At 44.2% G+C, this 17,602-nt stretch overlaps 1 protein-coding gene and 1 pseudogene across 2 annotated transcripts in view; one reads left to right on the top strand and one right to left on the bottom strand.

Annotated features, from left to right (window-relative positions):
- Positions 1-992: 992 nt before the first annotated feature.
- On the bottom strand, positions 993-3,106 carry LOC144113461 (cleavage and polyadenylation specificity factor subunit 4 pseudogene; annotated as a pseudogene).
- Positions 3,107-4,022: 916 nt separating this feature from the next.
- The window catches only part of LOC144113460 (transmembrane protein 208), a 51,832-nt gene continuing 38,252 nt past the window's right edge, over positions 4,023-17,602 (top strand). Inside the window, exons 1-3 of one of the 2 annotated variants that reach the window (XM_077646544.1) lie at positions 4,023-4,307; positions 9,433-9,531; positions 13,455-13,514. In XM_077646544.1, coding sequence (XP_077502670.1) covers positions 4,248-4,307; positions 9,433-9,531; positions 13,455-13,514 — 219 coding nt within the window. In that variant the 5' untranslated portion in view covers positions 4,023-4,247. The remainder of the gene's footprint in view (positions 4,308-9,432; positions 9,532-13,454; positions 13,515-17,602) is intronic. The other variant, XM_077646545.1, reaches the window with a different exon arrangement.

Here is a 17,602-nt window from a genome sequence, read left to right as displayed (position 1 = left end):
TGCTGAGCTGCCGGGCGATGCAACAATGCAGTCAGCACGGCACTTGTGCATACTGGAGACTTTTGCGCCAGATAGTAAGTACCTAAGCAGATGCACAAAGCCAACCGATTCATTGCACATTATTTTCAATGAATTTACTACATGATGCACCCCAAAATAGAACGAAAAAAAAGCATCTCACAGACCTTTCATTCAGTGTGTAGCCATGTGCCTACCCTGATGAAAAAATGGCTGTATGCAGGCGTGTAACTAACCAACATGTTACACAATATAGTTGACTTACAAGAAAGTACATCTGCCATGGTGGCTCAGTGGTTAATGCACTCAAGTACTGAGCCAGAGGACTCTGGTCAACCCTGGCTGCTGCAATGTTTTGATGGATTCCCAAAGACAAAAGGCAAATGTGTGTTGTGCAATGTCAATGCATGTTAAAGAACCCCAGCTGGCTGAAATTAGTCCGGAGCCCTCCGCTATGACACTCATCATAGCCCATGTGTTGCTTCAGGACGTTAATCCCCCAATCTCAGATTTCGCAGACGTTTGTCTAGCCAAAGCCCCTCTCGGCAACCTTGAGGTTGCTCGAGAAGGGAAACCTGGGTCTCACAAGCCCCATTGGTGGCAGCATCTGCCATTGCTGGACAGTGTCACATCGCTTAACCACTGCACCAGGAGTGCTATGAGGACTCCCAGCAATCTATTATGTAGAGAATTACCAATTCCGCATATTTGGGTATTAACCCATTAACGCTATCACCTCATAGCCTTAAGGCAGAGCTTAAGAGTGAATTCATCTGTCTGAAGCCTGCTTGACCTTGAAAACCGAGCCTCGAACCAAGACCAAAGTGAAAACCAAATTGCTAGCGCAGCTAATTTGCACGTGGCCTTACCATGCTAAGCCGTTCACCATTTCTTAATAGGAAATAATTTCCCGCTGACAATAGTCAAGCCCCACAGTGTTATGTACTGCCACAGGAAAAGATGAGAAACAAGAAAACAATAAAGGAAGCAAATTTAATCACAGCTTATGGGCACATCCTGGAATCGAAAGGTGTAGTTGGCATTTGTGTATGCAAACACCACTCTAGATTCACTTCAATGTTCTGTAAATCTGTGCAGGTAGGAAAATAGAGGAATTCTTTTACTTTAAAAGTCCAATCAATGCACAATATTTGGCAGGTACACAGGGTAGAAATTTAATGCACTTCATCCACAATAATTATCCTTGGCACACAATGCTCCGAATAGGAAGTACTATTTGTGCACAACATACCCGTAATTGATGCAAGCCTTTAACTGCATTTTTGTAGGGCTGGCCAGCAGCAACACTTTGGTGTAGCTTGATGAACACTACCTTAAAATGAAAGCTTAGATTAATAATTTGGAGACCTCCATGTATAAACATTGCATCTATAAAGACAAATGTGGCCAGCACAACTGTAGAACTTACTCAGCTCGGAGTGATTAAGCTTTTAGGAACTTTCACTTCTGTCAAGCTGATCAAAAACCTTTTACTGCACACAGAAATCAATGACACCCAAGCTTTCTTAGCTGGGTCTTGATTTCGAAAGGACACCTGACCTCGATGACAAAGCAGGGTTACATTCTGACTAGGTTGCAAAGCTGTAGGTCTTTGGTTGCATAGTAGTGTTCACATTCATACTACAATGCATCCCAATCACTGACTAGATCTTTCTTTGTGGGTGCATGGTAGTATAAATGATGCAGGATGCCTAAAACGTAGCACCCTTTCACTTGTACCAACAATCAGATTTTCAGTTCAGCTAAAAAAGGCACATGAGATCACAAGATTTAGGATGGGAAAATGCTCACACGCACACTTGTATGTAAAACAATGGTTAGGTGATTAATGCCTCAACTTTTGTGACTGCCACAAATGCATTTACACAGCCATCACATGAGCATGATGACACACAGATATCACAGGAGCATGATGACCCAAAGCTATCACAGGAACATGATGATGCAAAGCTATCACAGGAGCATGATGATGAAAGCTATCACAGGAGCATGATGAGGCACAGACATGATGGAAAGTAAATGAAACAAACTTCAAATGCAATGATGCACACGAAGTCTACATGTATGGGGTGTTATGAAGAGCACTGGTGAGCATGATGATGCACGGACATGGTGGAAAGGAAATGAAGCAAACTTCGAATGCAATGATGCACATGAAGTCTAAATGCATGGGATGTTATTTAGAGCACTGCTGAGGAAAGCCAAATGTCCTTTCGGACACTTATTTGCATAGTGTCCCTTTTCTCCACACTTGAAGCAGGTGACCTGATCCAGTGGCCTGAAGCCCCGTTGTCCACCTCCAGTGTGGGTGCCTGCGCCGCCGTCGTCGTAATCACGTCGTTCCATTCCACTGTAGATCTGCGAGGGAGAGTGGTGCTGGCCTTCCCTGCTCTCTACTGGCATCTTGTAGCAGAATGCTGCTTTGTGTCCAGCCTCACCACAGAAGTGGCATATAACGTTAGGATTCGGTCCAGGGCCTTACAGGTAAGTCGAACTTCGGGTGCACAAACTTGCAATGAGGCCCATTGGGGCAAAATCCGCTGAGGTAGTTGACGCACATGACGCGCCTTGTGTGCCGGTAGCGACAGTTGGGGCCAAGCCGGCAAAACCCTCGATCATACCACGGGCAATCTTTAACCTTGGCGTCAGGATCGATGTGCAGGAATGGGCATTGCTTGTTACTACACGAGTTGAAACGCGAGTAGAAGTAGCACTCGGGCATTTTCGTCATGTCGTACTCGTGGAGGAATTCGCATTGGTCGCCTTTTTTGCAAAGACCTCGGAGCCAATGCTTACACACCACAGAACGGTCACCATTAATATGCCTAAACGGGCAAGCAGATCCTTTGGTGCATTTTCCCTGCTGGTAAAAGTAGCACACGGCTGCACCTGACTTGTCCATACCTGGGAACGGTAGCGGCAACGCTCCGACCTGTTGTTCTAGGGCCTTCTCAATCTCGAAGACAACATTGCCAACTTTAGCCACTATTCTTCCATCAAGACTGTGGTTGAGTGTCGGTAGAGCGAACAACCAATATGTCCAGATTCGTGCCCAGGTGACAGGAAAATGTTATAACTGAAAACAGACTTACGAACCAAAGACGAGAACAAGCGTCAAACCGCCACCGCAACGCGCCACCACAGCGCTACAAATCAGAATCGAAAATACGCAACTGGCTACCGCTGCAGACAGGCGCGTGCTTCTAAAACGGCTAAAGTTCGCTAAAGTATCTACTGTCGCTACGGTTTTCTATTTAGAACATAAAATTTTTTCACATCAGTATAAAAAAAATTCTGGACATGTTGTTCTTTTTTTGCCAAAATCTTGTAACAAATTTGGCCGAAAACGAAGCTATCTAATGGCAACTATGAAAATCCTGTCCGTCATGGAATGCACATGAAAAAAAAAAAAAAAACTCGGCAATTTGAGCGATATATGTGGTGTTGGGTAGAGAACGCCTTTAGGAAACTACAAGCCAACACATACCCAACGCCAGCTGAGTTACAGCAGTGGCAGTGCCCGCACTGAGGAGCGCATGGAGGAAGGAAAAAAGGAAAAAATTAGTTTTCCTTCCTCCGTGGTGGAGAGGTAGCTAACCTCTACCACATGGTTTGGGCATGCCAATTCAATCCCATAGTTGACCCCATTCCAAACCCCTCAGAGGAGCAGTGGAAGGCTATTCTGCTCAGCGGTGATCGTGACCGTCAGCACTGGCTGGTGGGGAGGGCCAGTACTGCCGCAATAACCAGTGGACTATCGGATTAGATGGGCCACCGACATGTTCTACGAATATTCAGTAAATAAATGTTTTTAATCAATCAATGCCGGCAATTTTTTTGCTTGTCAGCCAGCGTATTTGTTTTAGTCAAGAGATCAGTGATATGGTAAGAGCAATTTAGCGGCAATTTGTCGCGTGCTTTTAGGCAGCCAATGAAAGGCGAACGGAATGAGAAATTGCTAAAGCAATTCTCACGGCTGCCGGGAGAATAGCCAGGTGATCGTTCTTTTTTTTTTTTTCTTCGCCCAGTGCGGGACCCGCAGTCAGCCCTCAATCTATTTTACCTTGACCTATTCCAAATTTGTCAATGCCTACTCAGTTTGCACTAAATATTTTACGTGCACTAGTGTTCTGAATTGTTATCGGCCCTTTTAGCTGTTACACCTTCTGAAGTCATCGCTGCAAAACTTCGAAGTCAACAAGACGGGAATGGCGGTAATGTTGACGTCTGTCGATATCGACCAGTTTCTGAAACAAACTTCTTTTAAGGTGCGCCAGTTGTGTACTCTGATGACTTGCAACGTCCTTGAAGTAGCGCAGCGTTTACACCCTATAGAGTTTCTTTGCACGAGTCGAATGCGCATCGATGTATGATATACCGGCTTCCTGCGTAGCCGAGCACACAGAAACCATGCCATATGCGATAGTCATGCACCCATTTGAATGGATGTTTGACAGCCTAGCCTTCAGTACTTTCTTTTTGGTCACTGATAACTCGTATTCGTGTGCAGCTCTTAAATCGTATAGCTTTGCATCCTTTCCAGAATCAGAAGTAGAAGTAATGGGTAGCAGTGACCCTCTTGTGAGGCGCGGGAATATTGTCGCCGCATTTGTGCCGTTGCTGAGGTCGGCAATAGTGGGACTCGCTCTCATCCAACTTCAGGCAGCAAGCAGTCGAAATAAATTGGTTGTGAATCCAGTGCTAATACTCTCTGTTCTCACGAATCGCTGCTGTCTTGTTGCTATGCGGCTTGGAAGAACGAGTATATATATATATATATATATATATATATATATATATATATATATATATATATATATATATATATATATATATATATATATATATATATATATATGTCGGTAGCAACTAAACAAGTATTGTGCAGAAGTATCGAAAGGTGAGTGAGAGCGTTAGTGATTGGAATAAAGCGCAAAAATCGACAGACTAGACCGAGTGAGCGCTTATCCACTCAATTGTCCAGTCTGTCTTTTTTTGGGCTCTTTTCTCGGTATGAGCTGTGGAGTACTTTCATTCTATTTTTTTTTATTTTGTAGATATAAATGCAAGTACTAACGTTTCAACCGTTCTAACTTTTACGAAGGAAACTGGAATGTTTTTAAACCTTTTCTTGTGTTAAAATTGTTCGTTTGGAAGCTGTAAACAGAAAGGTGAATTTTGAAGAGACTCGTTTTTGTGCAATTTGACGTTCGGCATAGTGCCTTGTAGCAATGACAGTGGTTCGTTGACATCGCCACTTTTCTGTTGGTACAGTCTGTTGAATGCAGTGCATTTGTGTGAACAGCCTCATATTTGGGGTTCAAGTGCGTTTCTCGGCATGTATATCTTGTTTGCAGATGTTTTAAAGGGCCTTAGACTACTAAATTTAGTTGCATGTTTTCTTCTTTCAAATGATGTGCTAGACATTGAGTACATGGTTCAGCACATGGTATTTGCCTTTGACCGGTAGATGATTTATAAAACTTCTAGGTGATAGTTCAGCTTCATCAACTGAATAGCCGCGACGTGTTTAGGTCACTTGACATGCGAAAAAAAAACTAGTATAATTGTGGCTACATAATTTCAATTCACTACGACACTTAGGCCAGCCCAATTCAAGAGCTGGAATGACAACAAGCAACATATCAACGCTTATAATGTGCATTTTTTTTTTGGGCATCATGTGATCTAAACACTGCCAATGCTGATGACAGTTTTGTCGTTCAGTTGATGAAACCAAACAGCATAAGCAAGAAATTCAATTATAAATTATTTAGCGGTCATAGCGAAAACCACATGGTGAACCATGTATTCTAATGTGTAACGCATCGTTTGAAAGAAGAAAGCACACAACTAAAATTAGGTGTCTGTGGATCTTTTAGAATGTTATTATTAACAGGACCAGCACTTCCACACTTGTGATGGACAGAAGGCTGCACACTCAACTGTTTTGAAGCAACTTTCAATAGCTTGATCTTCTTTATTCCTGTCGTCATATACATAGCAAGCCATAGTACCAAACTGATATGAGCTAAATTCCTGCCCACCACCTGCAATTTTTTTTTTCACTTTTGATAGTTCTATTAGAGTGAAAGGATATCTTTGGAAGAATTTTTTGTGCAGTGTGTTTTGTCTTGACAGTGTATCATGAGAATAATTTAGCAATAATTTGGCAGAGTATGTGAGAAGTGTCATGTTGGAATAATGGCCTGAGGGGTAAGTTGGTGCATGATGAAATGAATGGTGGCGCAACAAGGACACTAACAAGAAAGACACCATATCCGCAACATGTTTAAAGGAAAGGTAAAGAAGAAAATCGTTGGAATAACTGAGGCTAGTGTTGAAATGTTCTTTCTTTTAGATCCTTAGTACTCCTGCACTACGCAAAATGTGCCAATGGCTTGAGATGTGACAGTGGTTACTGATGACAGGTTTCTTGAACATTTAGATATGATGAGCTGCACAGTCAATGAAATCATTTCTGTCAAATTTAATCATGTATAGTCAAGCCCAGATATATCGAACAGTGAGAACATCAACTTGGAAATCCCATGCAAAAGTGTAGCACTCTTGTTCGTGTACAGTGGAACTGTGCGCCGTGCCCCCTAAGTGCCACTTTTTCTAAGGGCGTTCTTCGAACCCTTTTCACATGCGGAGACGGATTGACTACACTGCCTTTGCCAGCTGATGGCAGCGCTGGCACTGGGAAACTGTGTGTCGAGGTAAACATGGGGAGTATTTGAGGGTGACCTGCGGTCTCTTGTACTCATTTTCCTCGCCACATTGGTGTCATGCAGTGAAGCCAACCTAATACCCCTGTCACACGAGTGTGGTTGAACTCCTTTCAAATCCCTTCAACCAAGGTAGTCTTAAGATGTGCACCATGTCACACAGATGTCTTTGAGGGAAGGAAGTTTGTTTCTAGCGAAAGGAGATCGATCACCTCCCTCGAAGGGTGAAGGGAGTACTCTCCTTTCCAATGTGTTTTACTTCCGAGTACGTAAATAATGTTCTTCAATAATTTTGTCTTTACTAGTATATATATTAGTTTTTATCACATAAAATAAAGTATTCCAGCTCGGGTAGTTGGGTTTAATTCTAATGACTGCAGTGTACTCTCATACTTGGTGCTTGACGGCTTGCCTTGATTGCGCCACTTCGTTTCTTTTTATCTGTCATGCGCATGCTCACACCTTGCATGTGTAGCCGTGTAGCATTACTCCATGCCATGTAGCACATTATGATTGAGGTCGCATTCGCGCAACATGCACAACCTCTGCTAGTGAAGTGTTGGAGCGGAAAATTAGCAGAGTCACAATGGTTGCAATCCATTACGCAGGCATTGCACAACACCGCACATGGTGTCCGGCAGAGTGGGCAAAAGCGCTGCGCTGAGAACATGTTGTTTGTTTTTTGCAAACATGTTTTTTGTATGTGATAATTGCATTTTGTGAGAAAAATAAGAAATATTTAAAAAAATTTCTTGTTTCGTACGTTATTCTTTTATGTGCTTGTACTGAGTGAACAGTGCCTAATGGGCGCCTGGCAGACCCTCTTGAGAAGCTCGTTACAGGCCGCCAAGGAAGATCAAGGGAGTTCCGAGTCGGCTGTGTGACACGGGTATAAGCTTTTCCGGTGGCCCTCACCTGGCATGATTCATTGCCAAAGTTGTTGCTGAAACCAACAATACCTTAGTTTTATGAATTTATTGTATTTATAGTTTACTGGTAACAGGATCAAACATCTTATGGTAGGCAGCAGCTAGTTCCTAACCATCTTCTGATGCAGATTTGATGCAAAGCAGGTTAAGCATGAAAATACCTAACTAGCGGTGCGCTGCCAGCACGATGGTGGACAGCACAGCATTGCAAGAATGCGTCAAGTGTGGATGCGATGTATTCTTGCTTCTTGGTTTGTAATAAGGGAGTAATTACTCATCGACGTCCACCCAACCGCAGCCATATGGCTGCAAAGGAAACATTTCTCCTAATCATTTGTCCAACACTGCTTCTAGGTTACACAAAAGCTTTTCTTTTTCTATTTTTTATGTGTCGAGTCAGAAATATATCGAACTATTTCACGATCCCCTTCGAACTTGGTAATCAGTGTTCAACTGTATAATCTGAGCTGCTACCTGTGTATGTGCTTTTAAAGGGCCACAGAAAGGGGGTTTGAGCTTGGCATTAAAAGGCTTGCACTATGGTAGAGTAAAGGCCACCGAGCGTTCATGCCACGCACGAGACCTCGAAAGTGAGCGGGAAATTTACGATACATTTTTAAAAATTCCCGTTTTTGCGCCTCGCGGCGACGCGCTGTGCCAGGCTTTCGCGCGAAAACCTGGCATACGACGTCACGTCGTGCAAATGACGGCAGCAGCCGAGGGTCATCATTGGTCCACAGCGCCAAATTCCATTGAGACGTCACGCGCTACCGCAGCCGCGGCCACTCCGCGTGCGCCGCAGCCGGCAGAGGTAGGGGAGGGGCCGAGTGGGCTAGGCCGGCGGAGGGGCGCCACCGTTTTGGCATGCGAGAGGAGAGGGAAAGGCGCGAATACACGGAAGTCAAAATTTTGTCCCCAAGAGTGATGCCCAAAGGGCCAACATACGTCGGGACCAGTATCCCCCTCCCCCCCTTCATAGCAACAACCATTTTGTCTCCATGTAACTCAGCTTCCACAAAACGCATTAAAATAATTCTTGCTGGAGGATAATTATGAACCGTCGTCTTTTAACATCCCAGACATACCAAACCTTTATTGAGAGCCCCTTTCTGGGTCTCTTTGAAATGGTCTTGACGTGCTCCAAAATGGTTCCTTATTGTGCTCTTCCATGTGGTTTTACTTTACTATGGACAGCGTTGTACACTGAGCATTGTTTCATCTCATGTTTTAATATTGTGGTTTTTTGCAAATTGGTATGAGAGTTCCCATCACCTGTCAAAGTGGTTGAGTGGCTTTGGTGTTCGGCTGCCAAGCCCAAGGTTAGTGGATCGAATCACAGCTGCAGCGGCCATATTTTGAATGTAAGCCAAATATAAAAGACAGCCGTATGCAAGGCAATGTCAGTGCACGTTAAGAGCCCCAGGTGGTGGAAATTTTTTTGTAGTCGATCACTATGGTGTCCCTCACTGCCATTACGCAGCTTCCTTATGTTAAACCCTGCATGCCAAAGCATTCCATTTGCTCATTCACGTACATTTCTCTGTAATGAGAAGCTGTGAAAATTCTGTTTTGGCCATGGACGTGCTGCAGCTTTCTTATGTCAAACCAAACGGTGTGGTCAGCGAAAATAGCAGTGCTCGCCCTTCTTTCCATACCCTGTGTGTTCATAGCGCATACAACAGCAATGACTGATGACTTTGCATTCCTCATTAGCATAGTGTTTTCACTTGCAGCCTCAAAAAGGAAAGCAAGGGACTAAAGGACAAAAGCAGATACTAGAAGAGAATAAGCAGACGATCAAGTTCTACAGTATTATGGCAGCTGCAGCTCTAGTAAGTATGTCATTCACCTTTCTGGCTAAAATGTGACTAGTGGAGCTGTTGATTCTGTTTTGATTTTCTTGGAAAAAATTCGGTGCTCTTTTGCTGTCGAATGCATGGATTATCAACGGGTTGAAAAATGTTGACTCTTATGTAGCCCAACAATTTTTGCACAGGGTTGCCAAGAGCGCATTTAACAAAGGCAAACATTCTTTGTTACGTGTTGAGTGAGAATAAAGCGCAGTGTCCTCAAGCTAGCAATGCTTTTGCCATTTTGTATCTTGCTCAGTACAGTTTGCTTTTTCAACAGTTTAGTGTATACTAGAAGGCCTGCAGTGATATGTGTGTATCTTGCTCAGTACAGTTTGCTTTTTCAACAGTTTAGTGTATACTAGAAGGTCTGCAGTGATATGTGTATATCTTGCTCAGTACAGTTTGCTTTTTCAACAGTTTAGTGTATACTGGAAAGTATGCAGTGATATGCAGTTCTGAAAGTCCAGTGTAGTGTTGCTAACTTCAGAAGTGTCTGCCATCATTTCTATGGAGGATAAGTAGTAGTTTCTGTGGCTGATCCTCTTGCTTGCACATTATATATGGAAGCCTTGATGAGGTGTGTTCTAAACTAATTGAAGTCGGAGCTTAGAAACTGGTACACTGGAGGATGGTGACTGCGAGTTCCGTGTTGGTGAAAAGACTGGTGGATGCACAGCTTTGTTAATAGCAGCATGCCCAAATTATTGTTTGGGAAACTCATTCCGGCTAGCTGGGAGCAACAAATTGCACCTAATCATGTACTGTTAAATTTTTTTGTTTCATATTTTCCTTCTGATCAGTGTTGGTAAATTGAGCTGAGTTTACTGAATGAATCAGTGCCCCCAAAAAGCAGTTCAGACTGTGTCATTTGATCAATTGCTTTTCAGGGACATTGGTTGCTAAATGGGCCTTTTTCACATTGGGAGAGCGCCCCTAGCGGCGGCCGCCGAATTACAACTGGTGGTTCGGTCGGTCGGTTCGCGTCGCGCAGTCTGCAGCCGTCATTTTGGTCGGTTGATCATTTGCCGAAGTTTTCGTGCTCACCCGAACGTCTCTATTGCGTTTCAGTATGCTTTTGCCTTTATTGCTGTGAAAGTTTTCTTTCTGTTGAGCTGACAACGTTTTTGCCAATGGATTTAGCGTAATTTTTGGACGCGAGCAAGCAGTGGACCAATGATCAGACTTCTGTGCCGCTGGTTAATGAGAATGTGATTGACATGCACTTTGGCGCATCGAACTGGCAACTGCACAATTAGTGGGCTTTCAAAGATGAGAAATACTCGCGCATTGAATGTTGCGTTCATCAGCACTCGTCCTAGGGCGAGCTGCTGATGTGGAGAGGGCGGGCGACAGCGCCGACGCGGCTAGCATTCTTGTGTTCGAAGATCAATGGCGCGTAATCTGGATGGTCCATGAAATGAGAAGGCACCCCTGCAAAAAATAAAACGTAAGGGAAATGCATGTCAACCTGACCTTTTTCAGAGCTGTGAACTCTCGTCACTCTAATCACTGCAGTTTCAGGAATAACAAACTGGAAGCAAATGGATTGAAAGTCCGGTTGAGATACCCAGTCGAGCGTGCTCGTTGTTTTATAACAAGGCTGTGCCAGGGCTGTTGATGATGCGCAAACGATCTCACAGCGTGCTAGAGCGCTGTGGAGGCACCGAGGTGCTTACTGACTGGCGTATTCGGCTGGCTGGTGAGTCAGCTGACGAAGCCGTCAACTCGCATTCGCATAGTCCATTCCACTGAGATGGTCTGAAATGGGCACAGACCACTGCAGCAAAATATGTTGAGGCGACTGCTCTCGCAGGAGAGTTGCTCCTAAGCGGAAGGTATCCGGCATTCTCGAGCTGTCGTCATTGTTTCGGTGAACACTGTGGTCGCGCGCTTCCCTCGAGACCGGCCGTGCCGCGGCTCGCACATGTTCCCTTAGGCGTACTACATTCCTTTTACCTTTCACCCTATCTTTTAGGCTCCCTTCTATTCATATGCGGCACTGATATTACAGTTGCAATGAAAGGACTGCGCGATCGAGTCACGGACGGCGAAGAGCCAAAGACGCACACAAACGCTGTCTTTGCCTCTTCGCCGTCCGTGTCTCGTTTGCGCAGATCTTTGCATCTATATAAACCAACCAGCCCGACAAGTTCTACTGAAGTTATTATAATATCCGGGGTGCTAGCAGACAGTCCCGCGCAGTTTCCGCTCATTTTTTCATGCAGCCACTTCTGCTATGCTAGCAAATGGACAACAGAGGCATTGCACCTTGCACTTCGCGCTACAGTTACTTAGAAAATAGAGTGCAAGAACAAAGAAAAGAAGTTTTTACCTGACACAAAGTCGTCACTGCAGACACGCGAGTTGGCTGTTGGCTGTCACGGAGATCCATCAACATTCACACGGCAGATTTCCTGTGCCCACTCTGCTCTTTTGGCTTCATGCAGGATGCCATAGGGAATCTAAAAAATCTTACTTTTCCTGGCTTTTTGCTAGAATTAAAGCATCCCACGGCGGCGCATCGTTGAGGCACCCCGCCAGTGATTTCAGCAGGCGCGCAGAGTTGGCGACAGCTACGCAGCAGCGAAGCGCTGATCGCGCGACGCAGCCCGCCGATGAACCACCAAAAAAATATGGCGGTTGCGTGCTTCCCGCAATGCACTGCGGCCACATGCGCAGAGTGCCACCATGAAAAAGGCCCATTGTTGGGCCGTTGTTGTCTAGCTTATCTGTGAGGCAGCGTTGTATGTGCTGACTGTGCACTTCTGGCTGGTAAAATGAGCAGGAGGATCTTTTTTTTTTTTGTTACTCAAGGTCGGGTTTACTTTTGGTATTTAATTTTGTCATGTGAGTTGGGATTTATTATGTCCAGCGTGAACCTGCTGGGACAAGTTCAGACTACAGCAGCCGAAATTGCGGTCGCTATTAATTTGCCTTAAAGTTGTTTCCTTTTACTGTTTCACTGGGTAAACATGCATGTCACATGCAGGAGGTGGTTGACATGGAGAAATTACTATTCAGTAGTGTGCGTGCAGTATGGTAGTTGACTGATCAGAAATATCGTAGGGTTTTTGGAAAATCTCTGGGGCTACTACTGTGTTCTTGCTGAACTCGGACATGCTGGAAGTATGAGTATGTGAGCCTGAGAATTGGCTTGGGCTTATACTGAATGTACTTCTGTTCTTTGTTAGTATTGGCCATAGCCGTGCTAGTATTCCTTTCTTAAAAGCACATTGTGGTTCCAAATTTAGTGAGAAGAGGTGTTCCCTGTTTGTGATGCCATTGGCACATAATGGTGGTTGGTGCTAGTCCATGTCCTTACTGCTTTGTGGCTGTTTTTTTGTTTATTTGTTTAAATACTCCAAGGCCCCTTCAGTATATGGCTGTTCATGAGCGATGGGCAAGCACAAAGCTAAGAGAAAAGTTGTTTGATGGTGCTTTTGAAGTGTGCAGGATTAAATTGAAGAGCGACATTTATGGGAACATTATTCTAGTCAATGACTGTTCAGACATGAACATTTGTTGTGTCTTGGAACAAAATGCAGCACTCGGAACACTTTTTTAGCAAGCCATTCCCTTAGCACATCACCAATAAAGCCCTTTTTTTTTTTTTGCAGAGCAATGTTGTATGAGAACATTTTTTTTTTATTATTAGGCATCTCCTATTTCTATGCCTGGCTATTAAGGTTTTGTGTAGCATGGATGCCCTTGATTTTTTTGGGACATGCGTCTATGAACATTTGGTCCAAAAGCCCATTTTCTTGTTCCTAAACACACTTCTGGCTGCTCCCAAATGCTGAACAAATATGCCATAACCCAGTCACATTCCTGCATTACTTCTTGGTTTGCACTCTTGAATATTGCTTGCTGACTCATTGTTAATTGCATAATCTCTCAAACAGGCTGGTCACCTTGTGACACATCTGGTGCTGTGGAGGGATTCCATCACGCTATCCTACATGGTTAGTATTTGATGGTAATTTTTAAAGTTGGTGCTGTAAAAATAGTTTATCTGTATTGCTATACAGAGTGTGGGAAGCAGTTTTTTTGGAAGTGCATTGACACAAAATAGCAGGACAGCGCCCGTCCTGTTTGTCTCCCTGCGTCCGTGTCTGTTTAGCGCTATGTGGCAAGTGTTCACAATAGGTTTACAGTTTTCTTTGTTATTATGTAAGAAACCAGTAGTTTGATAACAAATTGTTCTTTTCTTTCTCACTTATATCTTTGACATTGGATGTAATGTTGCTGGATCTCATTATAAATCGGAGTTATGTTGCATGGAGATGCATAACATGTGTTTGGGAGTAAGGGCTACTAATAAGCGACTCTTCATGGCAGCAGACGACTGATGTCACATACTAACATTTTAATATTGATGCTTGCGCAATCTTTGTGAATGGTCGCGTTGGCTCAGTGGTTATGGTGCTCGGCTGCTGACCTGAAAGACGTGGGTTCAGTCCCGGCCGCGGCGGTTGAATTTCAGTGGAGGCGAAATTCTAGAGGCCCCGTGTACTATGCGATGCCAGTGCACGTTAAAGAAATCCAGGTGGTTGAAATGATTGGTGGTGTGCATTTAAATCGAAGCTGCAAGCTGCTTATGATAGCAGTAAATATACTTGGGCTCATCAGTGTGGTTCTATTGCGCTGTCTGTCTAAAGGGATTTACCCCATTTAGAAAAGATGCTTATCTACTAAAATTTCTGTAGCAACATCATCAGGGATGCAACTTTAGGGTGGCATAGTGTACAGACTTATAATTGCAGACAAGATTGTACAGTGAAATCGCAATACAGCATATTTCGCGTAACCCGCCGCGGTGGCTCAGTGGTTAGGGCGCTCGACTACTGATCCGGAGTTCCCGGGTTTGAACCCGACCGCGGCGGCTGCGTTTTTATGGAGGAAAAACGCTAAGGCGCCCGTGTGCTGTGCGATGTCAGTGCAGATGTCAGTGCAGATGTCAGTGCACGTTAAAGATCCCCAGGTGGTCGAAATTATTCCGGAGCCCTCCACTACGGCACCTCCTTCTTCCTTTCCTCTTTCACTCCCTCCCTTATCCCTTCCCTTACGGCGCCGTTCAGGTGTCCAATGATATATGAGACAGATACTGCGCCATTTCCTTTCCCCCAAAAACCAATTAAAAAAAAATTTCGTGGGACTCATCAATTGTTCATTATATATAATATAAATATCATAATAATGAAATACTTGGTAATCAAAGCTAGCACAGTAAAAGATCGTTAATTGAAGCCCAAGGGAACGGAAAAAATGTTTGAATTATTGAATGACCCCAAAAAGACTAAAGTATTACTTGCATCATAGTAAATTTATTTGGTGAAAGACTGGGCAATGGTTGCCTGATTTTGAATGAGACTGGAGCAGCAATGACTACCTTTCATGTTTCCATCAATGCTTTATTGCATGCATACTGTCGGAGGCATCAAAACAGAACTACTCCAAAATCATAAGAGCCTCCCGCATCTTTCATGGTGTGACGCGGTGGAGCTCTACCGCTACCATGCCACACCCATCATAAGTAGGGTTCTTTGTTTTCGGGTACAACCCGATTTTGCTAGATTTTTGTACCCCAAACATGTACCTGAAAAATCGGGTAAAACTCGAAACTGATCCCAGGCTCTTTTACTGCCAGCAGTTATTAATTTGCAAAAAAACACCAAATTCCGGAATATTTTCTTGAGAACACCAATTTTTCTCTGCTTGCCAGCCTGAAACATATTCCTAATTGTTACCCTCCAATGAAAAAAATTGTATAAATTATTAGTTTGTAAATTTAATTTGAAAAAAACCTGAATTTTCAGATGTTTCCACAAAAAGCTCTGATTTTCTCCTATTATCAAGTTTAAAGCTAATGCCTGAAAAAATTAGAAAAATTAGAAAAATATCAAACCCTAATCAAAAGTGGCACCGCTGCGTGTGTGGAGGCTTCACCACACAAACACCAAATGGCACATCATGAGCGCGCAGTTTCGGCGCACTCGAAGAATAGAACCATGCAGATGGAAGGGAAGGAGATTGCTCAGCGGCGCTGTAGCATTGAGAAAAAAAAATGGGGAAAGAAAACAGCAGTGACATGCCACTCAGTGTCTGAAACAGTGTTCAGCTGGGTAAGATTGGCTGGTAGATGCTGACTGGTCGAGCCGCCGTCGGTGCGGGCTGGCGCGAAGCTCAGAAAAGTGAAACCGAAACTAACCGATCAGACTGTTCTCGGAGATGGGTCTATTTGTTCGTTGTCATGCCTTCTTGAGCGAAAACTGTCGTTGCTTGTTCTTAGGGCACCAGCAGAACCCTTAGTCGAGCTTTCATCTCATCACGACACGCCCAGCTTCTGGCGTGAGACTGATGATCAGCAGCGACGCACACTGTAAATCGAGCACCTTGGTAGGGTTTTCGGCACCGTTAATTCGGGGCAAGTGCATAATAATGCAGTGCCTTTACTATTGGCGACCAAATAAATTATGCACGTTATTCTGAAATGTTTGTTATTTTGAAATTCATTGTAATGAAATATTTTATATAGCCTGTTCCAGGCATTTACAAGCTCGCAATTGAAATTATAAGCATTCTGGCAGGAATTTTGGAAAAGTCTGTAAATCTGAAAATACTCACAAGTGTGAGGTTCGTAGTGACGAGCTTTCACTGTACTTGCTTAGCAATTGTCTCTATCAGTCGCTTCCATACTGCAAATTATTGTTGCCTGTTTGTCACTTCTCAACTGAAAAGAGCATTAGGCCTGTCATGCAACTCTGTGATGAGTACCACATTTGAGCATCACTGATAACATTTGTTACCAAACCAGAGTGCATGAGGCATCTTTACGAGCTGCGTTGTTAGTGGTGTTCTTTTTGTCATATTTCACTTAGGTTCTTTGGGCTTGTGACTCCACTTAGTTGTCAAATTACCCAGTAACCATTCGGGGTGCAATTTCTCGCTAGCATTCACCTGGGCGCAGCCATACAGCTACAAAGTAAAGCTGTACAGAGAAGCTGCACAGGTGAAGAAAAATATGTCCTCTGGGGGATTGAACCTGGGAGCATCGCCAGTCTGGGCCATTTCTTGTGACAACAAACCTAATCAGGACAGCTAGCAGATGGCAGGGCAGGGTCAAATAGATCAACAACTTGAAGCTGGAATGGTGCTAGTTCAGTGTAATTTGGGGAAACCCCCAAGGTGAAGTTTATTTTAACTGGGGAGTACCGTATATACTTGTGTATAAGCTGCACTTTTTTCATCAAATTTTCTCAGGTGCAGGTTATACAGGAATCAGGCCTATAGCTACACATTAACACACTGTGGTGCCACTGCGATTACTACGTCAGATAATTAAAAAGCTGGTGACATATACGAACATTTTATTTCACCATTCATTGCCGCTTTCGTGCTAATCGCCGTCTGACGAACTTAGCTCCTCAGCACTCTTACTGCTGTTGGATGAGCTCGCCTCCTTGGCGTACTCCCAATGCTGGTCGTCCTCTGTGCCGTCCATGGCATTTGACAGCCCTGTGACTCTAAAACTCTTTCGAGATGGTGTCCGCTGGCAACCAACGCCACGCATGCAAAATTCAAGCGCAAACTTGCTGGAGGGACGCTTGCTTCAGCTGCCCTGTCGGAGTTGTTCCGAGGTTGTCCGCGGCCATCCACTTCGGCGTAGCTCTGCCGAAATTTCGTCTTGAATGGCTGGCTAAAGCAAACATTGGGTGGCTTCACCACGCTTGTCAGGCCATCAGGAATTACGGCCAAGTCCATTCGGCAGTCTGCCAGGTGCCCTCTAAAACTGTCGAGCAGAAGAAGGCCTTTACGGAATAGTAGGCCTCCTGGTCGGTTCTGTCACACTGTTTTCAGCCAGTCTATGAACAATTCGTCGGACATCCAATTTTTCTCTTGCACCCGGACTATGATACCCTGAGGGAGCTTCTCTCTTGACAGAGTATTTCTCTTAAAGACAATGTAGGGTGGAGGCTTCATTCCATCAGCGGTGATGCAAAGCATCACTGTGCACCTTTGCTGTTCGGCGCCAGTAGTGTGCACGGAGACA

This window comes from Amblyomma americanum, chromosome 1, assembly GCF_052857255.1.
Source record: "Amblyomma americanum isolate KBUSLIRL-KWMA chromosome 1, ASM5285725v1, whole genome shotgun sequence".
NCBI lineage: Eukaryota > Metazoa > Arthropoda > Arachnida > Ixodida > Ixodidae > Amblyomma > Amblyomma americanum.
This window is presented reverse-complemented; position numbering and strand designations above follow the sequence as displayed.